This window comes from Musa acuminata, chromosome BXJ3-10 (genome assembly GCF_036884655.1).
Source record: "Musa acuminata AAA Group cultivar baxijiao chromosome BXJ3-10, Cavendish_Baxijiao_AAA, whole genome shotgun sequence".
Taxonomy (NCBI): Eukaryota; Viridiplantae; Streptophyta; class Magnoliopsida; order Zingiberales; family Musaceae; genus Musa; species Musa acuminata.
In genome coordinates, this window is record NC_088358.1 from 26,133,828 (window position 1) to 26,157,884 (window position 24,057).

The 24,057-nt window shown below is 41.3% G+C and overlaps 4 protein-coding genes across 6 annotated transcripts; 2 read left to right on the forward strand and 2 right to left on the reverse strand.

The window, feature by feature from the left end:
* Positions 1-2,437: 2,437 nt before the first annotated feature.
* Positions 2,438-8,227, reverse strand: LOC135650517 (BAG family molecular chaperone regulator 6-like). Of its 2 annotated transcripts, none has more exons than XM_065169928.1 (3): positions 8,038-8,227; positions 4,410-6,214; positions 2,438-4,145 (listed from the first exon to the last, which is right to left on the reverse strand). In XM_065169928.1, exons 2-3 carry the CDS (start codon positions 6,186-6,188, stop codon positions 2,637-2,639), a joined length of 3,288 nt encoding a protein of 1,095 aa, XP_065026000.1. In that variant the 5' UTR covers positions 6,189-6,214; positions 8,038-8,227; the 3' UTR covers positions 2,438-2,636. The 2 variants fall into 2 exon arrangements, with proteins under 2 accessions (XP_065026000.1, XP_065025998.1); XM_065169926.1 differs by having other exon boundaries at positions 4,410-6,295; positions 8,038-8,226.
* Positions 8,228-12,054: 3,827 nt separating this feature from the next.
* Positions 12,055-18,939, forward strand: LOC104000817 (uncharacterized). Of its 2 annotated transcripts, XM_009422954.3 has the most exons (3): positions 12,055-12,241; positions 12,798-12,879; positions 16,256-18,939. In XM_009422954.3, exon 3 carries the CDS (start codon positions 16,537-16,539, stop codon positions 18,529-18,531), a length of 1,995 nt encoding a protein of 664 aa, XP_009421229.2. In that variant the 5' UTR covers positions 12,055-12,241; positions 12,798-12,879; positions 16,256-16,536; the 3' UTR covers positions 18,532-18,939. The 2 variants fall into 2 exon arrangements, with proteins under 2 accessions (XP_009421229.2, XP_065026974.1); XM_065170902.1 differs by lacking the exon at positions 12,798-12,879.
* Positions 18,940-19,045: 106 nt separating this feature from the next.
* On the forward strand, positions 19,046-21,032 carry LOC135651108 (probable membrane-associated kinase regulator 2). The gene has a single exon (XM_065170903.1). The coding sequence runs from the start codon at positions 19,759-19,761 to the stop codon at positions 20,881-20,883; it is 1,125 nt and encodes a 374-aa protein (XP_065026975.1). The 5' UTR covers positions 19,046-19,758; the 3' UTR covers positions 20,884-21,032.
* A 606-nt stretch (positions 21,033-21,638) lies between these two features.
* Positions 21,639-22,621, reverse strand: LOC135650684 (uncharacterized). The gene has a single exon (XM_065170210.1). The coding sequence runs from the start codon at positions 22,528-22,530 to the stop codon at positions 21,871-21,873; it is 660 nt and encodes a 219-aa protein (XP_065026282.1). The 5' UTR covers positions 22,531-22,621; the 3' UTR covers positions 21,639-21,870.
* Between the last annotated feature and the right edge of the window lie 1,436 nt (positions 22,622-24,057).

Genomic DNA, 24,057 nt, shown 5'->3' on the forward strand with positions numbered 1-24,057 from the left:
TGATGAGACATGAACCTCTTTTTTATGCCACCATCACCTACGTATATAGAGGGGAGAAGGATGGCCGGTCCCAATGTTGGATTGGGTGCTCTTTTGCCTTCTTTTTATTTCCATGGTTGAGGCACCATGGCCACCCTTTATTTTACCTCATGCCACAACATTGCTGTGTTTGTTCTCATTAGCTGGTTGTCTTTTGTGGCATGGTCCATGAAGGCATATGATCATGCTCTTTTCTTCATGTTTTGGCATGAGTTATCCTCCTCTTTCCTTAGTGACTAATAATAATTATAATTTTTTTTTCTTCTTCATATGCATATTATGAAATGCACATATGTGAGATGTCAATGATTCCACTGCTTATATGATGATAATATAAGGCTCTTCACACTGTACTCCCAGAAACATAATATGATGAGTTTGGATGACTCCTTTTAATTATTAATCTCAGTACAATGCTACCTAAATCAACTATTATTGATCGAGTAGGAGCTGCAGTTGGTGATCCAAACAACTGTAGGCAGTTGAAAGCTAAGGTGACTCGAGTAGAAAGAAAGAAAGAAAGCACTGGATTTGGATGTATCAGTATGATTAGATCTGTCACATGTTGACATAAAACCATTGCTCAACCATCCAAATAAATCACTCATCAAGAGCAGATGATGGTTTAACATGGATATCAGAGTCAGGATAACCCCACCCTTGTGTGTCATTTTTAGCACACTCCATGTATCAGTAGAAAAGAAATCCACTTGGCTGGCTAACAGAGTTTTGCTGAATGTTTGTTTAAACCTCCATGGTCTCATAGGCAAATTGAAGTTGTCATGTTCATCGATATGCAATTGTTGTTGTGCGTATGCATCACTACTGCCATTGGAATCACATGATGCTTGGCTATTGGAGTGTACAACAGAGATGACAACTCTGCTACCACTGATTTGATTTGGTGGTGGATTAAACATGCCTTTTAAGTGGCTCTGACCTCCAAAAAGACATGGACACCGTACGACAGAGAACTTGTGAGTAGTGGAAACACCACTAAGATTGCACCTGTTGCCTCTCGACTCGTTCTTCATGTCTCACAGTTAACAAAGTCATAGGTATGAGATAGACTGCAACATCCAAGTGCACATCAGACTGCAATATCATTGCAGCAATGACTTCCAGCAGTCGCAGCAAAATGTGTTTGTCCAAGCACTGGAAAAGCCATAAAGAAAGCTATTTATAGTGGCACATACTGCGCATGAACATAAGCAGCTTGTCTCTCATCCCAAGTAGAGTGGGTGGTTGCAACCAGAAAAGAATGGCAAGCTCCCCCTCAACATGGACAAAGTGTACATCAGAATGAAGGTCTAATTGTAGGGGGAACGAAGGAGAATCATAGCAAGGTTGACAAGGTGAGTAATGTCAAACCCCATGACTCGAGTGGGAGACGTCAGTCCTCATCAGTCTCGATCACAATCACGATCACAATCACGATCACAATCGCAGATATGGATTTGTTTCTGAAAGCGCCTGTGACAATGTGGCGACCAGAAAGCAAGAACAAACTGAGGTCCAGAAGAACTCGATGTTGCATTTCCATATCTGCTTCCACTGCAACACCAAAAAGCTTGAGTTATCAACCAACTGAAGCCAACACATTCATCACCTGCTTCGGAAGATGGCCATCCGATTCTTCTAATGGGATTTCGAACTTGGCGTTGGTGGGCACACAAAGCGTCGATGATGGAAGACTTCGAGGGGATTCAGATCGAGGAAAATGAATGGCGGCATGGGATGTACTCTTTGAGTTTGCTTCCCCATGCCACTTTCCGTGGAAGGACGACTTAAAGAAACCTTGGTTACTCCTTCAGAGAAAGGAAACGACGTCGAATTGCGTGTTGGACTAAGCATCGGTTCCAGTCCGAAAGGGGAAAGGAAGAGCAGGGTTTTCTGTGTGGTGCTCCATGGATTGCGATTCGGCGAGCGAGACAGGGCATTGTGCGTGGAGGGAGCAATCGGCATAGCCGATGGCATCTCCCGTCTCGAGCTCTTCTCCCACTTGGTTGCATAGTTGCTCAGTGGGAGTCATCTCTTTTATGGTAAGTGTGTCATGCTCTTGTGGATTTGAACGCCGCTCAGAATATTATCCACCGCACATCATGAAATGATGTGAAGCAAATATCATCTCCTTTCGTCTCGACACAAACAATGATAAGCATATGAATAATTAAGCTACTCGGGTGGCCGAGCAGTTCATGGCTTCTACAAAGATGGGAAGAGGCCATTCTAAGCTTTTGGATCTTCGTGTTCTCTTAGGATCTATGGTGAATGCCCACTGAGAACTCAGAATCAGGTAATCTTACGACTAGAGCACCTAAATTTAATGAGAATATAAGTGAGAAAGATCATAACAAAAGAATCCAGAAGAGAATTCATCGACATCAACAGAGAAACAGAGAGGAAAAGAGTATGTGCTATGTAGAGCACAACACTTCATACGGATTCTCTATTTATTTGTTCTTAACATTGATACATAAAAAAGCATAATAGAGCCCAATGTGTTTTACACAAACATTGTTTTTACTTTCTTATCATACACACACAAAAGAGAGTGTGAGGATGAATTTAGAATCTCACCTCCACGGTAGCACGTCTCACGATGCAACCTTACGGGGAGAGGGCCTTCTTGGTTTGGAGCTCTTCACCTTGCACCTTCTCTTTTGTGACAGTTTTTTCTCCAAGTCCTTGACTCTGCCATTAAGATCTGCAATGACTCCCAGCTGTGCTTGCCCTGCCTTCAGCAGTGTCTCTAGCATTTCTCTTAGCTTCTCATTCTCTTCCACTAGTTTTTTCTCCTCCTTGCTTGGATTTTCATCGGCTGCATCATTGACATTTGCTTCAAATGGTTCATCTGCAGAGACACGTTCATCTTTGTTGATATTCACAGCATCGGGCAGTTGCCGTGGACTCATACTGACGGGCTCAAGAGCCCCTACCAATGAATGGACTTTGTCAATCTTTGGTTCGGATGTTTCAACTGAAGAGAAGCATTCATCTTTGATGATATTTGTGCCATCAGGCAACAGCATTGGATTCACACCATTTTCCTTGCCAACCTCAAAATCTCCTGGTGAATGACATTGGTTGTAAGTTGCATCTGGAAGGTGGGTCACTATGCTATCTGCATCTTCTGCCCTTTTTTCTATGTTCCCCACCGTGTATCCGGCATTTCCATTGTCGATGGCACAAGTGCCAAGGAAGGGTTGTTCAGAGCATGGAACTTCATCCGTGTTTCCAACCATCTTCTCAACAAGGTCACAACTTTTTTGGCCAGGCACTTGGAGATCCTCTCTCATGGTATCAACTTCATCGCCTGGCAAAATAGTTCCCTTGACATCAAAATCACCTTCCTTGACCCCAGCAGTGGCTTCTACAAGCTGCACCTGTTCCGGGTTAATTGCCTTTAAAGAATGGTTTGATTCTTCAGCTGCCAGTTCGATATCTTCTCCCTTCACCGATGGCACAGATGGTTTCTCCAATTTTACATCACCCGTCTCGTCATTTCCAGCTTCAGCATCGGGTAGCTCATCTCTCACATGCTCAACAAGGGAGTTAATTCCTTGACATTCTTCGTACTCGTCTGTCTCAAGCTTCCACACCTCATCTACAGAGGCAGAAGGTGCCTCGACTTGGGAAATAGATGCTAAAGTCTCTGTTGCACCTTCCAATCCAGAGGATTGTTCTTCCTCTGTAACATGCGATTCCACTGCCTCCCTCAGAGAAGAACTAAGTTGTTCTTCCAGAGGAGCTATATCTTGATGTTCTTCAGTAGTAGAACCCATATCCACATTCAATGATTTTAAGTCACCGGTTCCAGCTACAGAATCTGGAGATTCAGTTATTACCGCATCATCTGTCTGCCATTTAATAGCTGCTGCTTCTTTCCCCTCCACAAATGTTTTCTCTGACTGTGATGACATATGTTCAGGCTCCAAATTGGTTGTTACAAAAGAGTCTGTAGAAGAGATAGCTCCACAATCAGAATAAAGTTGTTGTTCAACTTCCATTTTTTCATGATCCCCTAGAGAATCAAGCTTATCTTGCAGACTGATTAGCTCCCTGGCGACATATTTCCTCATGTCTCTCATGCTCGGATGCAATCCCTGTAGGGTTCATGACAGATCAAACCAAAATTAAATACAAAAAAGTCAGCACAAACTAATTTGAAGATCAAATATGGAAAAGAAGACATGTTCACAGTTTCAAGTCACTCGAATAATAATCCACACCATGTGAATCCTTCAAAAGGAAACAAAAACATGCAGATCAATGGATAAATCAATTTCGTAAGCAACAAAAAATATTCTCAAAAATATCAAGTCATTGCAAATAAGGCATTTTTTTTATATAGATAAGTGAACACATACCTGAATGGTATCCAGCTGCAACAGAAGATTCATTATGGCCTCACTTATTGCAACCTTGTGTTTCAAATCCTGTTCCTTGGAGGAGGCTTCAAACATCTGAATTTGCTTCTTCACAGCCTCGGTCTGTTGACGAATTTGATGAATTTTCCTTAGCTTCTCAAGAGGTTGCCATCTTCTCACCTTGAATCCTCTATAAGCAGATTGAATAAGAGTTGCTGCATCTGATTGTGACAAAATTTTCCTTTCCTTCCTTTGTTCATTAATTATGCTTTCTGAGTTCTCCATGCACCTCTTCCCCTCATCAAGTTCATGTGTTGCTTTATCATTTGGCACTTGTTCATCCTCCTTAACTTCTTTCCCATTCTTCAATACCTCTACTGTTTTGACCTCCATAGCCTCAAGTCCTGTTCCTTTGTCTGGCTGTTGATTTTCCCCAATCTTAGCAGATTCTTCCTTTACAGTAGTTGTCATCATCTCCTGACTTTCCGTTTTTGGATTCTCTGCTTCATTTGACAATTTATCAGCAGCTTCTACTACCCGGACCTCTTTTTTAGATATTTCTTCCTTCTTATCTTTTAAAATTGGCTGCTCTCTTTCTGTTTCCTCCTTGTCCTTGAGGCCAGGTGGACTAGGCGACCTTGATGTGCCATTTGTGGGCTTCTTCCTCGGCAATGGATCCACTCTCAAACATACAGGAGGCAACTTTGATGTCTTGGTCGGTGGCAATAGTTTGCTAATTGATTTCTTAGCCCCATTTTCCTCCTGTTTTTCAGGTATGCTATGAGATTTCTCCTCCTTATATTTGCACTTCTCATCCATGTTAGGCCTCTTTTGGTTGTCCTCTTCTATATGTTTCACAGGAATGATCTTAGTTCTGCTTTCTCTTTCAGTCACTGCTTCTGGCTGTCCAAGAGTTTTACGCCTGTCCTCTTTGTCGCCTGGTAATATGTGCTCATCCTCCAGAAGTTTTAATGGAATAAGTTTTATTTTTGAGGATGGTGTTTCTTTAACTTCCGGATTCGAATTTATCTCCTTCAAATCTTTATCTTCTGATTTCTGATCACCAGGCATCCAGATTATTGGCCAGGGGAACTGATTTCTCCTCTCATCATACTGCAGACTCTTTTTCCCATCTACATCTTGCTTCACACCATTGAGTCCGTTGACGTCCATAGGAATCCATCCATTCCACAGAGGAGATGATTCAGAGCTCTTATTAGTCATTTTGTTCTTCAAATAGCTGGGAGGGATGCATACTACTGGGTAAGGGTAATTTGGCTGTTGAAGTAGACTTGAGGATTCATTGTCCTGATCTTTCTCGGTCTTCTGTTCCTCAATCTTCACACTATTGTTACCTCCCTTGTTGCACGTGTGATCAGGGCATCCACAACAATAAGCTCTGGGACGATCATAATCATATGGATTTTGATCAGCTGAATAATGTGAAGGAGGAATCACAAAAGAAGGGTAAGAACTATAATAAGGGGGGTAGGGGGCATGATAATATGATTGAGGAGGTGGTGGAGTATATGGACACGGAGGCCTAAAATAATAGTAGCCAGGAGGATAGACAAGGCTGCAACAACCATTAGCTTCCGTTGGACTTGGGTGGGCTATGCTACCATTGGAAGTCCATGGTCCGAAGGATGAGAAAGGTCTCGCTGTGTCTACTCTTGTTCGAGGAGAAACAGCTTCCCAGCTCGGATAGTGGTGATAAGGACAAGGAATGTGGTCTCTGTTTTGAGGGTACGACTCCATGTATCCATAAGGGGGAACCATTCTTGCGATCTTGTTATTGGTTTAACCTATGAGAAAGGTTCAAAGTTGTAATTGTTCACTTCACAAGTCTTGGAAATTTGAGAGATCGTATTACTGGTAAATAAATCCTGAAAAAATGTACAATTTTATTAGGGGAAAAAAAAATCATAGCTCTATGTGAAATTACATCAAAAAAGAAACTAAACAAAGAACACCCAATAAAATCTCTTAGTTCCAAAGTTTAACAAGCAAACCTGAAACAAGAAACTACAAGACATGCTAATGTGCAGGGGAAAAATTTGCAATGGAAAGACATCAAAAATTAGATAAATGATAATTCATTATTGTGTGTGTGTATATATATACATATATATGCCTTGCATGCTTGACCAACAAGAAACCAGAACATCTTACGATTATTCCAGGTGTAGACCATTGGTTAAGGCAGGCGATATATAAACCATGTCTCACAAAATAATCGACTTTAGAACTTCTGATAACCAATTAAATCAGACATTCCTTACCAGATAGCCAGAATATGGATAACAAGAAATTCTAACGTTTTGCAGGAGGCATTTCAGTATTAGCACTAATATTATCTACAGCCATATATCATTTAATCAAATGACTGTTGCTCTTTTAATAGGGATTTATGATGGAGATAGAAGCATAATTTTGTAGCTGCCAAAAAACTAACTTTAGAATCTACTTCAAGGCAAATGAAAAAACAAATAATATGAGCTGCTAAACACAAATTACACATATTTTGCTAAACTCTTTTCTTCATCTCCTATCCCCTGGTTTCCTTGGAGGACACTTCTATTCAAATAAAAGGAAAAGGAAAATGTATCACCTAAGCAGCCTATGTTTGCACCACGACAGATAGGATGATCTCAAACCCAATAATAAGATGTAGTTCGATGATTTCTTTTTATCTCTTTTCCCCTTATTTTCCAAACAACTCAAAAGGAAGAGAAAAAAAAAAAAGGCGAACAATTAAATGAAAGGGACTTACAACAGGATTTTCTTTTAATATCTTTTCCGACCAAATGAAAGGGGAAAAAACAAAGATTGCAGCAAATCGACTAGCTAACAGGAAAATCTTTGCCACCTTAATCCTCAAAGAAGATACAATGGCCAACTCAACAAACATCCTAAGCTAAAGACTTGGGAAATCGATTGGTCCATGTAGGCATGATTCGAACGACTGGAAGTCGAATGAGTTACTAAAATTAGAAATGGTAGTAGTATAATTTTCAAACTCCTAAAATATGGATGTCCAGAATTTGTTGAACCTTTGCCTTGATGATAAAGAGATCCACAATGTTCGAGATTATCAGTCCAGCTAAATATTTAAGCTTTTAGGGCAGATGCAAAATATCATGGAAAGCAACAAGATGACCATTTTCCTTCATCGAAGAGACACAGATCACTTCATATTATCGCTACTATTGAGGAACAAGTGCGATGCCTGTACTATCTTAAACCATGTGCTATTGCTGCCAACTAATGATTGAAAAGGCTTGGAAACGCAAACATCTGAGGCAGATAATCTCTACTTAATCCCCGCGATAGAGCAGCATCCCCTCTCCTACTTCCGTTGCCGAATAAATTTGATTCATTTTAAGAACCAATCCAGCAATCCAGATCAAGACGAATAAAAGTAACTCAAACATAACCCTACTGCGGTATCCGTACCACAAAATCTCCATAACACATGATCAAATTCGGCATCAGGGCACCGCAATATCACGACAATCAACCAAGATTCCAAGCTACAACAGCGAAATTCTTTGACCAAGAATCCTACACGAGCAAGGGAAAAGAAAGAGTGACCAGAGGGGGAGAAAGAGATGATATCTAGACGAACCTTCCGGGCGATCCCACGAACCAAATGACCCGGCTATCGACGCGAAACGATCCGCCAACCCTTTCTTTCCTTTCCCTCTACTGAAACCTCAGTCGCTTGTGGAGAGCTTCTCGATGTTCCTGTGAGATAACGCACGCCATCGTCTTCCCTTTTAAAGGGGCAACGGCGAGGAACTCATCGAACGCTCGAGAGGCTTCTTGACGCTGACCGGACGAGCTTCGCCTCGCTTCTCGACCTTTCCCGCTTCCCTTCCGACGGATGAGCTGTTATTATTCTAGATGGGTCGGAAGGCGGCCCATTTTGTAGCAGACGGGCCTTCAACTGGATTTCCATGTTACAAACCATGCTACATGAGCATGACTGTGTTTACATATAATAAACAAATATCATTCGGATTTTAATCAACCTAACATGATTCAGACCATGCACATAAGACTCTGAGATGACTCCAAAATAAAAATGTATATCTGAGATAGCTTCGAGATGGATCTGAAATGACTCCGACGTAAAAATATTATACTCCTAAAGTATTGTACTTTCGATGTTAAAAGTAGATTTCTTGACTCATGACTCTCATGTTAGTAATTTGAGACCCCAAATATGAGTTAAAGTAATTTTTTTTAAATTATTTTTATTCTTGTTTATAATATATTTTTATATATTCGAATAAGAGGGAGAAAGTTTATGATTACTTTATTTTCTCATAAAAGAGGATAAGAGGATTTAGAATTATTCTCTTTATTATAAAGAAAGATAAAGGAGTTTGTGTTTCTCTATCTTATCATAATAAACGAGAAGAAAATTCATATTTTTCTATTATGATTCTTTATACACGTAGGCGGAAGTAGGATGACATAAGTGATGGTTGCATTATAACTATCGGTAAATTTCCTATGAAAATGCTAGCAGAGAATGAAGTCACGTATTGATCTAGTTAGACAATTCTATGAAGCAATGGACAACTTCTTGCACAGATGTTCCAATGAATTAACCCAATTTCGGAATATTGACTCTCTAACCAATTAAGAAATGAGTCACATTGTATGTGAACCAATGCAAAATAAGTGTCCAAGAAACTCCATTGCTTGTTTTTTCTTTGATGCAGTCAGTAGAAAACCATAGTCAATGTGCACTTGCAAGGGATCCTTAATTGCTCACATCACATGAATTCCAACTAGTAGTATGCTTTCATCATCTCGTGATTCTTTCCTTGTTTTCTTGCCATGATGGATTACCTAAATCACCCTGCTTTATTAAAGAACAGGTGAGGACTCGCTGGACTAACTCTCATTGGGACCAACGAATCTTTGCTCAAGATTCATCAGATCCATACCAACTCTCCTTTTTCATTTTGGGGGTTCCCAAGAAAAAGGCCATGGCCTGCATCAGTCAGCTCCAATTCTTTCAAAGTACATGATAATAATGAAAGAATAATATCAGGACAATTATCTATCCACGCAGCAGATTCATGTAGAAGAGCTTGCTTAGATTGGTCAGTCGCTAGGTTGATTTGCTTCCCCAAACTGAATTGATAGATCAAAGCATCCTTTGCACAGCAGAGAACATGATAGAGAAGAGAGACTAGATTAAAAAGACTTCCAGAGACTGCACTGAAGATGAGCTAATTAAGCTTCTTCCATCTGTAGATGCTAAATTTCAATTTTGGAAGGCTCTCTTCTTGATCTTTCTTTAATTTTATGCATACAACTTTCTGGCAGTCAAAACACAGGAGAGAGGGAGGATGTGAAGTGTGAATGGGTTCCATGCATGTGTGTTTCTGATGTGGAAGAAAAGGAAGTCGGATTAATCCAAAGGTCAATTCTGAATCTGAATCACTCTTTTCACTAAACAATAAACTTGGTTGTTGGATGTTGCTTGCCTGCACCTCTTTTCTTCATCTGTGGATTTTAGTGAAGTGAATTGCCACACACTTGGTGAACAGGTTCATACTCAGTTGTTTGTCAGGATCAATTAGGTAATGGCAAGATGCATTTTATAATGATTGCACCTTGCATATTAGATCATGATTAGGTGGGGGACAAAGTAGGGAGAACAGTACTCATCATTAATCTAATTATACAAGAGGAAGTCATAGGTTCTTTCCTGTTACTAACAAAAGATCATAGCTAAAGGATTGTTTCTTGGAGAACACTCAGGATTTAGCAAGAGCAATGACATCAGAACAGAGCTCTGTCACAGGCAGCACATGAATAAACTAGCTTGGACTTTTGGGGCAATGAAGAACAAGCTTGCAGGAGACCAAACAAAATAGTTGACTAGCTGTGCAATTCATCAATTAATTGTCAGTGAATTCCACCAAAATAACATGATCCAGAAACTTATTTTATCTCTTGATTCTGCACACATGTTTCACCAAGAAATTTCAGTTTTGGTTTCCATCTCCAGTCTACCACTGGTCTATAAAACCATTCAGGTCCTCTGTAGATACCATGAATTTTCTTTTATTTGCATCTTTTAAGGGTCATGCAACCAAGAAAAAGAGTGAACCATTGACGAACAACAGTCATTTGGTAAGCGCAGATGCATTACCTAATCTGAACCTTTATTTGATCTGAAGATTTGTTTGTAGTCAAGTATTGTAGATTTGTTGTGTGTTGTGAAGCTACTGACACTTCACAAGTTTAAACATTAAAGATGGATGCTTATCTACTCAAGTGCAAGATAACATGAAGAGGACTGAAACTTGGATATCTAAATTCCAGATTAGAAAAGCACCTAAAGCATGAAGTGGATGTGATTATTGTTTATTTGGAAAGGTTTTTCCTTCATGTAACAGAAGACTGATGCATCATCAAAAAACAAATATGCACATAAAACTCTGATTTGCATAAACCAATAAAGGCCACATCTGCTCTGAAATGGCTGAACTGGTTAGAATTATTATTTCTTTTAAGAAGATATGCTGAGCAAAGTGAGTGCTGTGTGCCAATGCCCACCGCCGAATTAGAATCTAATTCCCTGCACTGCCCACTTGCTAATGGTCCAAACTTTTGTTCATCTTCATGCCACTGTTCTCTTCATTCTGTCTCTAACACAGTTGGGGAGATGGCTGAATCCACACTAGTGGAGATGAAGCGAAGAACATACAGCACAATTCCCTGAAATCTGATGGGAACCAAAAAAGAAATCTGCAGGAGTGTTCCAACTTTACAGCTCTCATTGCTTGCTGGTTTCAACCTTTATGAATGGAGATCCTCGTCAACACTAGAGAGAGAAACAAAAGGTCACTTAACCCCACTTCTTCCCAGAAAAATAGTGAGAGATGCTTGAATCACTCACAAGTACCTGAGTCAGACCAACAACAAAAGTAGTAAACAATGGAAGAAAAGAAAAACTTGATGGTAATAAGATTATGATCTCAATAGAATAGAATAGAGGAAAAGATATTGTAGCAAGTTGCGAGAGCAGTGAGTCATGAAATAGTGGACAGAAGAATCTCCCAAGGAATCCATAAACGGTGGGTGGTAGATACGGTGGAATCCACCATCCCACAGCCCAATGATCGTTTCTTCATCAACAGTAAATTGAGTTTATATTGGACTTTTCATTTTAATTTATTGATATCAACCCAAGTTTACCTCCAGCAAAAAGCTCTCGTCGCGTCATTATTACCAATCACCATGCGAGTAATTTTGGGTACAGTCAAGAAGGAGTAGAAAAAATTTAAAATGGGTCCCGCCGCGTCCGTTGAATCTGACACAGGGAAATGACCTTATCGTGCGCCGCCCTCCTTATCGTGCTCCAGCAGACGGCTATATATAAATAATAAAATATGCACCAAGTTAATGTTTTGTTTTATGAAGAGGTAATTACAAACCACCAAAAAGAACAAGAGATAATTATGACGTCATAAAGAAAAGCTGGAGTATTTTTATCATACTGCACCCGCAGGGAAATATATGCAAATGCAAACCTCAACTTTGACAAATATGTTCGGTAATACAAATATTCTTAGGGGTATAAATGCGAAACAAAAATCGGCCCTTTAACCCAATCCGCGTCGCGTCTTCGATTCTCTTCGGTGTGTGGTTTGTGGTTTCCGCTGTCGTCCGCAAGACCGAGAGAGAAGCTGACGGAGAAAGGGGACAGGGAAAAGAAAGCAAACGAAACGAAGAAAACCCTAGCTTCTACCGCTTTGCTTGGGATCTCAGGCCCCTGGGGATCTTCGATTCCTTGTTCTTTGGTATCCTCGATTCGATGTTGGGTGCCTTTCCATTTCATTTTGTCGCTTAATGTTTGTGTCTCGGACTTCTGGTTATTTATAGCCGAGTCCTAGATCTTTGTTTTCTTCCTTTCCGTTTCGCACTCGGTTCTGAGAAATTTGGTGTTTTGATGTAATTTTCTCGTTCCATGCCTCTGATGGATGTGGATTTTGTGCTATATCGGTGATACTGTTGGTCGGAAGGCTTCGATTCTATAGAGAAGACAATTGTTTATTAGTTTTGTGGTTATTTGTTCTTGTGTTTTTATTGTGGTTTTGGATTTAGAAGAAAGTCTTCGGCTTCTGTTCATTGTTGGACGTTGTGGATTTTTCTCCGTGTATTTCCGTGCCCGGTAAGTGAAGGGAAGTAGTGATATACCGAGATCGTCTTAAAGTTGGTATCACTAAATCTGAATGTTATCCAGATGAGTTTGTAGATCTTGTTAGATTATTGGCTGTTAGTTATATTGTGTTATGGTGAACAAGCTTGAAGTATTAGACTTGTTTTGCTTATTTTTCTTTCTTTTATCTGCCTCAGATAGATTCTCCCGTCGTCGCCTGTCTGTATTCCCTCGAGGTCTGGGTTTATCTGTTGCTTATCATTTCCTCAAGTCTTCGAGGTTCGTTTACTTTCTCAAGCTGATTGCAACTTGAGAGGTTGCTAGTTTTTAATCAAGATCCATGCATGCTTAATCTTGTCAGTTTGACTTTTATGTTGTTGTTTAGACTTTGTTACTATGAGATCCTCTTCTGGCTGATTCATAGTTATCTTGAATTTGTTTAGCATATATGTATCAGGTTCTTTATCTTTGATTAAGTATGTTTCAAGTATTTGAGCAGCTTTAATCTAGTATCTACTTGTTGATTTTATTAAGAAACCTTTTTCTTTATTTTTTGTGCATATTGTGAGTATTCGATTATATAAATTAAATTTCTTAAAGGATTTATCTTACCATAATGTTTTTAATGATCTCGGTGATATATTATCTTGTCATTGTAGAACATGTGATCATTTTCATTGTACTTCTAGCATCTCCCAATTGGAAAGCAAGTTTCGTGTGTTTAGATTGTGTGTTTAAATTGTTATTTTGTTTGATTTTATCCAATTGTATTGATTGGTTTGTATTGATTGGGATGGTACGAGTTTACTTTGGACAGTTCAGATCTTTGAGCAAGATTTTCTTTTTTTTAAGAGTTTGACATGAGATCAAACTCAAGCTATTCAGGAAACGTTGGTTTCTTAGGTTAGAATTTTATTTTTTTATTTATTTGCTAATATCATGCCGAAAACACATAAGGACTGCCCAAACCTGCTTCTTCATTACTGTCAAATGGCAGTTTGTTTGTGTTTTGTTTCATTCATCTTTTTTTCCTTATATTTGTCAAATAGCAGCTTTCTTATTTACATAGCCCAATATTCGAGTAAAAGCGACTCAGCAGCCTGCAGAGTTGAAGAACTTGCAGTTTTCAACAATCCAAGTCTAGCATAGTTTAAGGAAGTAACACAAAGAGGAATAGATGATTAAAAAGGAGAAAGGAACAGGACGGAGAGATGGAAGAATGACAAGATTCTCTTAGAAGCATTGAGAATGTAAAGAGGATAGGCTTAGTCAGTAACAAGTTCAAGGCATTATGCATGGGAATGTATCACAGAGACTACTGTAAAGCTGAAGAATGGGAAGTCTCTCTAGGACTTTCATAATTTCTGTGTGTGTTAAATTTACAACATTATTATAGAGAAATAAGAATGTGACCAACTTTTTTAGAAGCCAATATATTATTCTACAAGAGAACTGTATTACCCTAAAGAACAGGAGACAAAGAGAATCAAACCATATATACTTTGTAGTGTCAATAGGTTAACAATTAAAATAGACTTAAATAAACCCATATAATGTGGATAGGCTTACTTTTTAATAGGTGCTTCTACATGGACCATATAATTCTTGTTACGGATAGTTGCCGTCTGCTTTGATGTGGCAAAGGACTGTTGTCTCATTGTCTCAGAAAATTCCTTTGCTATACTGCAGATTAAGGAAGCACTGTTTCCTTATGCAGTGGTTGCCTTAGGAAACATGGAAATTTGAATTGTTTGTTTTATTTGGGTACAAATGAAACATAATACTTGTAAGATTCTTCTGGATACATATCGAACATTTCTTTAAAATGTGTGATATTTGAACAATTAGTGAAGCCTTTTGACTCTGTTCGTTGTAGATACCTTGAGAGACCTTTGTTTGCATGAATTAATTATATACAAGTTGCATGTTTCATTAGATCTGTTCTTTTGTGGCATTTAGCATTAGATTGTGATTAATGAAGCTAACACAATGGCATTTATTTCTAGTAAGATTTTGCCAATTTTATCTACGATGACAAGAATCTGCACTTATGTCCCAATGACTTGGGGTCATCTACATTCGTGAAATACTATGTTAATGAAATTATTTTCTTCATAACGAATAGCTTAGGGATGCTAGTTAATTATTGGTTATTATTTAGTAGGCTGTGTAACTCGATATTCTGACCCTATTAAGCAAATCTCGAGCTTTGACATTTTTATATTTTTTAAATATTTCATATGATGTTTGTGCCTTATCATCACCTACTATTCAAGATTTGGCATATTGGTGTATTGTGTTGTGCCATTTTGGTTTCCCTTCCTATATTTCTGCTTCATAAGGCTTGTCTTTCCTGTCGACAGGAAAGAGTATAATGGACTTGCTTCTATAAGAATACAAGACCACCAGAATAATCAAATTATTTGTTAGACGATCACATAACTGAATTGATTCTCGGTAGTATAAATGATAGAAAAGAAGAAAGAAAAAAGGGACACATGGAGAAGATAGAGAAAGAAAGGATTGAAATAAAAGCCTGTGTGATTTGACAACCACATGACACAAATTTGATTAGTTAGTTTAGTTAATCTAAACCAGCACAAACTGTGGGAGGAAAAACTACGAACTTCCTGATATAGTACAAATTGAATGCCCTGTATCTACTCTCTAATATATGATGGTTGTCTGAAATTTTGGTAAGATAATGAAACTTCCTTCCTTTTTTCCTCTGCGTTTCAATTTAACCTGTCTTTAAGCAAAAGGTTACATGATGTAAGAAATTATCAAAACATATGGTCAGAGAGATTTATTTGAAGTAGGTGTTCCAATTTAATTTTGTACACATACATGCATAGTTATGTAGCTATATGTAGCTCCCGGTAACCAATCAGAAACATTTTGGTCCTGTAATCCTGCCTTTTATAGAGTCTGATGCACATCACACTAGGCACTTAGCTTGTATTCCCTTTTGACCAGTCCTTTGGTGCCTTCTTGGATTTAAAATTTGATCTAGCACTTAAATAGCTGTTACATTTATGTATACATCAGGTGTAGCTGGGATACGTGGCATTATAAAAATTTCTTGATGAGTTGCTGATTGATTCTTTGATTCTAGTTTGTTTGCTATGGTTGTCACTTTTTTAAATCTCTTGCATCTCTTCAACCTAAGATAGCAGATAGAAAGACGTCATATTACTTCATTTTATGTATCACTTTATTATAGTAGATAGAAATTTGCTGATGTACACACACTCTTTCTTTAAGCTCTTGCATCAGCTACCAATTTAAACTAGCAAGTATGGTGTTCAACCTTGTAAACTACTACATAATGAATCTTTAGTTTTTTGTGGTTCTTACTATGTAACTTCCAATTTGAAGGAGCACTTTTTCCCTGAGATGGAATGTTTATGCACTTGTTAAGTTTTTGGAATCAGCTTTACTGGATGTTTTTTTTAGGATATTTGACTTCCTGGTCTATTATCCTTTCGTAGGGGTATTTTCTTTTCTTCTTTTTGTGCTTTTTCTTGGGAATTAATGAGATTTGCTGGTGAATTTTTCTGTTGTATATTTACTCTTGTAGCTGGTTTTGTGCAGAAACTAATTAGATGATTCCCCTAATTTTAGCGAGTCATGTTCTAATTAGTTTGTTCGACAGGAAAATTTGACTGCTTTGATCATCCTTGATGGTACCAGTTTTCTGAATATCATGATCTGATGCCAAGCTTCAGCGACTGCTAAGTACATAAACAACTAGTCAATTTTTTTAGTAGATGGATCGTCGTGATACATCAGGATTTGTTAGCGGAGGTTGCAATGACTCAGAAACCATGAACACTTGTTTTGATTCTTAAACATAATCAGCCCCGGAAGTCAGGCAACTTGTTTTTTCCTGTCAAGATTTTGTTGAGATTGTGATCTTTTCTGCCAATAGCTGTTATGGATGATAGGCTTGGGCTTTTTGGATATAGTTTGAATGTCCCATCCAGAAATGCTTTTAGGATTTTGGCTCAAAATCAGACTGATACCACATTGCGGATTGGCTCTCCTGGTTCAGCCTGTCTGGATTTTCTAAATTCAAAAGGGATAAAGAGGAAGTGGTGTGATTTTGATGGAAGTGGTATGGGAAAGGCTTCCTTAGCCCTAGATTTAGGCCGACCATCAAGTTCTTCAGATAGCAGCAAGAAGAGCTCTGCAACAGCTTGCACCATGTCTTCAGTCAAGGAAACCGACGACGGGTCCTCCATGGATCTTGGATTAAATTTTGATCTTTACCTTGGTAGTGAAAATACAGACAGCACAAAGAAACCTGCTCTTGCTGTTTCAAAGATGATGAATATTGAGCCTAACTTTGACGTTCAGTTAAGTTTATCCATAGGCCCATCTGAATCAGTTATTACTGGTGTAACTCCAGTCTCAGTTCATCATGATTATATCTTGGACAACCCAATAACTGCTAGTCAGATGTCAGCACTTGATGAAGGATCTACATCATCTCGTTGGAAGAATGGGAATAAATTATTGCCATATATAAATAGCATTGATAAAACTAGTAGTTTTTTCCCTGATGGAATGAATTATGCCAAATTTTGTCTTGAACAGCAAGATTGCTCTTCTTCAACCATGACTCAAATGCTGAAAAATTCAGTTGCCGCTTCCGGGGTTACTCAAACACAACAACGCAATAGTAACATAAAAAATTGTCAGTTTCCAGGATGTGCAAAAGGAGCCAGGGGTGCTTCTGGGCTATGCATAGCCCATGGTGGTGGTCGGAGGTGCCAGAAAGATGGCTGTCACAAAGGAGCTGAGGGCAGAACCATCTTTTGCAAAGCCCATGGGGGTGGCAAGCGATGCCAGTACCTTGGCTGCACCAAGAGTGCTGAAGGCCGCACCGACTGCTGCATTGCTCATGGTGGTGGCCGTAGATGCAGCCACGAAGGCTGCACTAAAGCATCAAGAGGAAAATCTGGTCTTTGTATAAGACATGGTGGTGGCAAGAGATGCCAAAGAGAGAATTGCACCAAGAGTGCAGAAGGTCATTCTGGCTTATGCATCGCCCATGGGGGTGGACGGCGTTGCAAATATCCTGAATGTGCGAAGGGTGCACAGGGCAGCACAAATTTCTGCAAGGCACATGGTGGAGGTAAGAGGTGCACATACTTGGGTTGCACGAAAGGGGCTGAAGGATGCACACCCTTCTGCAAAGCACATGGTGGAGGGAAGCGCTGTGCATTTCAAGGTGGTTGTACAAAGAGCGTGCATGGTGGTACCCAGTTCTGTGTAGCTCACGGTGGTGGGAAAAGGTGTGCTGTGCCGAATTGCACCAAAAGTGCCAGAGGAAAGACAGATTTCTGTGTACGTCATGGTGGTGGTAAGAGATGCAAGACTGAGGGTTGTGGAAAGAGCGCTCAGGGTAGCACTGATTTCTGCAAGGCACATGGGGGAGGTAACCGCTGTACGTGGGGCCAACCTGGGTCCAACATTGGTACTGATGGCGCCCCTTGTGACCGATTTGCTAGGGGGAAGCTCGGCCTCTGTGCTGCACACACTGCACTGGTGGAAGATCACTGTGTCCATGGTGGGCATCAACTGGTCACTGTGAATTCCGAGCATCAGATACCCAGCAAACCTGAGAAGATGAAAGAGATTGTTGATCCTGATAGGTTCTTGGAGATAGAAAATCGAAAGAATATGACCTTTGGCTGGAGCGGGATTCATCAGACAGAATATATTCATCCTACAAACCCTCTTAATTCTATGATGGCTTCTCTTCCAGAAGGTAGAGTGCATGGTGGGAGTCTTGTAGCAATGCTTGTTAGCAATGCAGGTCTCGGTGGTGATTCTGCAAGCCAAGTTGATGATGGTAATTCCAAAGTTGATGTTGGTAATTCCAAACCAGGGATTCCACACATTATGGGTGGCAAGTGGGTCTGATATTAGAAATTTGGGTCCTTCGGTGTGTTATTCCCTGTGTAACTCGGATGTCTCTGGCACAATATCGGTATATATGATTAGTGACTTAGCTGTTTGGGAAAAACCTATCTTTCCAATAAGTTACTGGTTGAAACATACCTGTGATTTAACTGTACCTCCTCCTGAATGAATGAGGTGATGTATGGTAGTTTCTAGAACCTGTGCAGTTTAGAGAAGCAAATGCTTGCTGTAGGTTTTCTCCCCTTAAACCGCACCATTCGCAATAAGCTCTGTTAATACGTGGTGAAAATGTAAATATTGTAGCTTGTGTGATCTTTTTCCTTTTTCTTTCAGATGTGGTGTAACCTCATCATTTACTCTGGTTTATTAGGAGTTTGACTGTATGGATTAAGTCTGCCATTTGTGTCATTGCCATCCAAGTTACTTTCCTACATAGATTTTGTTGCTTCTCCCAATGTCAAACAACTTTGGGACCATTTTGCTGGTCTGTAATCTTGACTGCAGGTGTTTGATTCTCGTCACTCTCCGTCTGTGCTTGTCGTGAGATATATTTCTACAGGTGAATGTCTGGTGGTGTTCTTTTCTGTTGCTTCTCTGTCTACGGTAAATTCTTCTTTGGACTTGCCAGTTTATACTCTCTGTCGTACACAATCGTATATAGTACGAGGCATACACGAATGATGACGTGGTTCAGCTTTAAGAATCGGGCTCAGCTTTCCCACGTCGTTGATGTTGATCGGACGGGCTGCATGCGATGGGACGTTCCATTCCTCGTGGTCAGCACGGCTTCGTCACTGTGCAATCTTTATACGTAACGATGCTCGCCCGGTGGTCAAAGTCAAACGACCCATATCCATGAAACTGTATGACACAGCCCCTCTCTCTCTCTTTCTCGTGCACCGGAAAAGTCATGGCACGAAACATATCATTCGTCTGCTCTGCTGCCATCGATTCAGTGTTTGCACCCTCCTCTCTGCTCTGTCTCTCGTCTCCTCCACATTGCTTTTTCCCTTGCGCTGTATCTCAGTCCCTCTCTTTCTCTCTCTTTCTCCATCCTTCTTTTAAGACCCCCTTTGCGCTATCTTTCCTTGGACGACCATCAAAAGTTAGGAGAAAAAGGAGTGGGAAGAGAGGGAAAGCTACGCAGTGAGAAAAGCTTGCCTCTTGCTCGTAGTAATAGGAAGTAAAGAGTTTTACAGGTCGGCTTCACCTCTGGCTCTCCCGACCATGGAATCGTTCAGCCTCCTCAAGTACTGGCGCGACGGCGGCGGCGGAGCCACCGTCGCCGCCGCCATTCGCTCTTCCATCTCCACCGCCGCCGCCGACTTCCCCCATCCCGTCTCGGCGACATCGGATGATGGCGGCGAAGACGACGACGAAGGCCCCTTCTTCGACCTCGAGTTCACCGCCCTTTCCGTCGATGATGGCGGGTCTGATGACGGCTCTGGGGCGGAGTCGGATGGTGAGCTGAACTTCGAGCTGAGCCCTGTCGGCAGCGGCGTCGGAAGAGGAGGAGAATGTGACGGCATCCGTGCTGAGGGTCTATCCCCCTCTGACGGCCTCTTCTTCAAGGGAAAGCTCGTTCCTTTGGAGCCCTCTTCGCCAATGATCGCTGCCTCCGAGCCCGAAAACAAACCCCACGTCCCGGTAGTCTCCCTCCTCAAACCCGCCGCCAAGTTTCGTGTCTTCTTAACCCGGCTCCGTCGGCCCAAACCCACCGCGGCGAAGCCGGACACCGCCGTGGGCATTGCGTCGCCGAAGCAGCAACCTCAGCGGCATCAGAACAGGTTCTTCGTCAAGTTTAAGGCGGAAGACGTGCCCATCATCTCGCTATTCGCACGAGACAACAGCCCCCGGAACTCCACCACCGACGGGGTCGCAAATCCGCCGGGGGACACCGCCGCCAGCGTCCCCGCGGCGGTTGTAGCAGCGGAGGAGAAGAGGTACGCGAGGGAAGTCGTCCATAAGTACCTCAACATGATCAAGCGTTCCAGGAAGCAGGGTGAGAAGCCGAAACGTCCCGGAGAGCCAGCGCCGCTTAAGACTGTGCCCGGGGCGGAGGAGCCACAGGAAGCAGCTCCAGCGCTCGCAGCGGGCGTGGCCGAGGACAAGGGACTCCCAGCCGGGCTGAGGATGGTCGGGAAGCGGCCAGGCAAGAACCGGCCGGCGTCAGCAGCCGTGGCCGCGGTCCCTTCACCGCCACCGCAGCGACGCGACGACTCGCTCCTGGAGCAGCAGGACGGGATCCAGAGCGCCATCGCGCACTGCAAGCGTTCGTTCACCGCCCCGGACAAAGACACGCAAGCGCTGACGCACCCCATCCTGGATCGATTCACCGCCGGTGACTTCTAGTGGATGCACTCTCCCGCATATCCCCAACATCGACCCGATCCGTGCGATGGGCGATCACAGCTGCGATCTGAGCCGCGCTTATTCCTGGTCGTCCGATTTCGATACGAACATCTAAAAAAAGAAGGGCAAAAAACGTGTCTTTATCTCCCTGTCGTTTGTAGCGGTTGTTTACTCGTTATGTTGACTGTGTGAGGCAGTGATTAGAGATGGAGAATGCAATGATGAATGGTGAGAACGGCATTTCAGGGAGGGAGGCAAAAGATTCCCATGGCATTGGGAAAGCTGCAGCATAATTCGGGAATCTCTTTGCGACATGGTGGAGCAACGAATGTGCGGTGCATCCCATCATCTCTCTCCTCTGCACGCTTGTAGGCTTTTCAGTTCGCTTACCCTGGAAATCCGCCACCTTTTCGAGCTTTTTGACAGAAGAAAGCAACAAGACGTCGAAAGACGAGCTTGGATTTAAACTGCAGTAATGTAGTTGTTCTCCTGTACCCAATGATCCTCTCATCATCTATCACATTAACGTGTTATCATGTGGAACAGAGATGGGATCACGTTCCCGACTCAGCCGTTGACGAATGAGGTCCGACTGGTCTCATTAATGTCTTCACATGGCTTTATCGTCAACCCACTCCCTGCCTGTCAACGTTGACACGGACCTAACCATTGTGGTCATATTCACCGGCGGCCTGCATCTCGACGCGAACAAGAACAAGAACGAGGAGAAGGGAAGTGATATAAATAATAGAAGATAAGAACAATAATTAAAGAAGCTTTATTATAGAAATGAAATAGCTTTAGCTTGAATCTATTAACATGTTCCTTCTCCTATTTATACAAATTATACAAATTAGGAGGGAGGATTTCCCTAACAGAATAGAGGAGGATTTCCCTAACAGAATAGAGGATTTTCCTCAACAGAATAGAGAAATTTCCTCGAAAATCTTATCTTCTATCAGGAAGAAGGTACCGTCGTCGTCGTCTTCACGGCCGAACCTTGTGCGCGCAGTTTTGATCCACGATGGACTGATTGGCCACGGCCATGGTGATGCTGCAGTTCATCGTCACGTCCACGTGATGCTTGAACAGCCCGAGGACCTGCACCCGGCCGCCCACCGTGGTCGACGTGGTCACCGCGATGCTCCCCCCCGCCAGGTCGTCGAACAGGTTGGCGTCGCCGAAGATCCTGTCGGCCATGACGTCCACCGTCACGTTGAGGCGGAAGGTGCGGTGCGCCCGAGCGGTGCCGGGGGGCCCGCGGGCGACGCCCATCTCGCGGGCGCGGTAGTAGAGGGTCGTGGTGCTGGCGCCGAAGCGGACGCTGGCGGCGTTGGGGTTCTTCACCGACACGTCCGCGACGACTGTCATGTTGATGGCGAAGGGCTGGGCGGTGGAGGAGGGCGTGCCGGAGGCGATGGCCAGCCGCTGGACGGTGACGCTGTTCATGGTCATGATGGGCTCCTTGACCTTAAATACGGTGAGGGCGAGGGCGCCGATGACGACGGTGAGGATGACGAGGACAGCCGCGCAGGAGCCACCGTAGATTAGGCACCGCCGGCGGTGGCGGCGGATGGGCATGGGGGCGAGGTCTTCCTCGTCGCTGGTTGGGTGCTTGATGCTGACGGCCAACGGGGACGCGCTCATGGCGGAAGAGAGAGAGACTGCGGTTGTGGGTGAAGGATGAATACAGAGAAAGGGGATGCAACCTTGATTTAAGAAGCGGTTGGAAGTTGAAATGAATAGCCTGTGAACAGCTTTCGTGTGAAAAGATGTGTAGGTATCGGAGACTATAGCGAAGCTGTTGGGAATTCGAGTAAGGTTCGGTCAAATCGGGTCGGATCACAATGGTCGAACCCAATACGATCCGACTCTGATTTGGTAACTGAACTCAACTCATATAAAAATACATACAAATTTATCTTTATTATCACATTCTTAGTTGGGATCATCTAAGAAGTATGCTATCGGAGTAACATGTCATGTGCACATAAGAGTCTAATAAAAACGTTGCATGAAAAATAAATAATAGTAATATATTATAATTTTTTTTATAAATGAACTAAGAAGAAATTTGAGTTTATAAACAACATTATAAAAAAGTATACTCAATAACGTTGATGTTGTTCAATCTTGTTCGTCATTTTTTATGTTTTTCGCGGAGAAGGAAGAATAATAAGAGGAGGAGAAAAAAATAAAATAAAGTATTTAGGAGTAGTTTAGAAATTTTATAATTTTAAAATAAAATATAAATGGTAAATAAGGAGTGTAAATAGTAATATTTCAATTATATTATATATGTCTTCTTATTTAGAGATATATTTTAGAGTGACTAACCAATTGATCATTTATACTTAGGTTGCTAACATGGATATGCATGTCATATCTAATTTTACTTACTAGAATTTCTACTTGTATTTACACCTTATATTATTATCATCGATGAATGATTAGTTTTTATTTTTATATATATTTTAAAGTATATATATTACATATTTTTAAAAAATATATGGGTATAAATATTTATACCCATATTTATATATTCTTTATATTTACCTTAGTCAACTCGGTTGTGTCGCGTGATGTGATATCTCCTTTTCTTCTGCGATATTTACCTTAGCCAACTCGGTTATATTTACCTTAATCAACAGGACTGTCCCTGTCTTGATGTAATCATCTCCTTTTCTTCTGCGATAATGGATCTTTCATGTAATCATTCCGAATCAACCCCAAGCGAAGTTCAAATGTTAGTAGCGATATGATGAGGTAAGGATGACTATTGTGAGACAAAAAAGATGATCGATAGTGTGAATCCGAAATAATGTAAGGTATTTTTAAATAAATAAATAAATAAAAATATAGAAAAAAATAAAAAAAATAAAAAATAAAACAAATAAAATAAAAAATTTATATATATATAGTAAATAAAAAAATAAAAAAAAATAAAAAAATATATAAAATAAGGAGAAAATTAAAATTGAGACATTCCAAAAAGGAAATCGTCGTTTTTAAGTAAGAGGAAGGGTGCATTTTTGGATGAGTGGTGGTGTACCGACAGACCCCTCTAAACGCGACTCCTACCTACCAGTTTTGCATCCACTTCAACGATTTCTGGAGGAGCAGGGATGGTGGGTCCCACGTAAGTCTTCAATTACAAGCAGGTAAGCGCAGGCG

Excerpts from the sequence above, each read along its gene's own strand:
- LOC135650517 (XM_065169928.1), bottom strand. The coding sequence starts at position 6,188 with ATGGTTCCCCCTTATGGATACATGGAGTCGTACCCTCAAAACAGAGAC. Across the intron at positions 4,146-4,409 it reads TGCAGCTGGATACCATTCAG|GGATTGCATCCGAGCATGAG; the intron begins GTATGTGTTCAC and ends TGAACCCTACAG.
- LOC104000817 (XM_009422954.3), top strand. The coding sequence starts at position 16,537 with ATGGATGATAGGCTTGGGCTTTTTGGATATAGTTTGAATGTCCCATCC.
- LOC135651108 (XM_065170903.1), top strand. The coding sequence starts at position 19,759 with ATGGAATCGTTCAGCCTCCTCAAGTACTGGCGCGACGGCGGCGGCGGA.
- LOC135650684 (XM_065170210.1), bottom strand. The coding sequence starts at position 22,530 with ATGAGCGCGTCCCCGTTGGCCGTCAGCATCAAGCACCCAACCAGCGAC.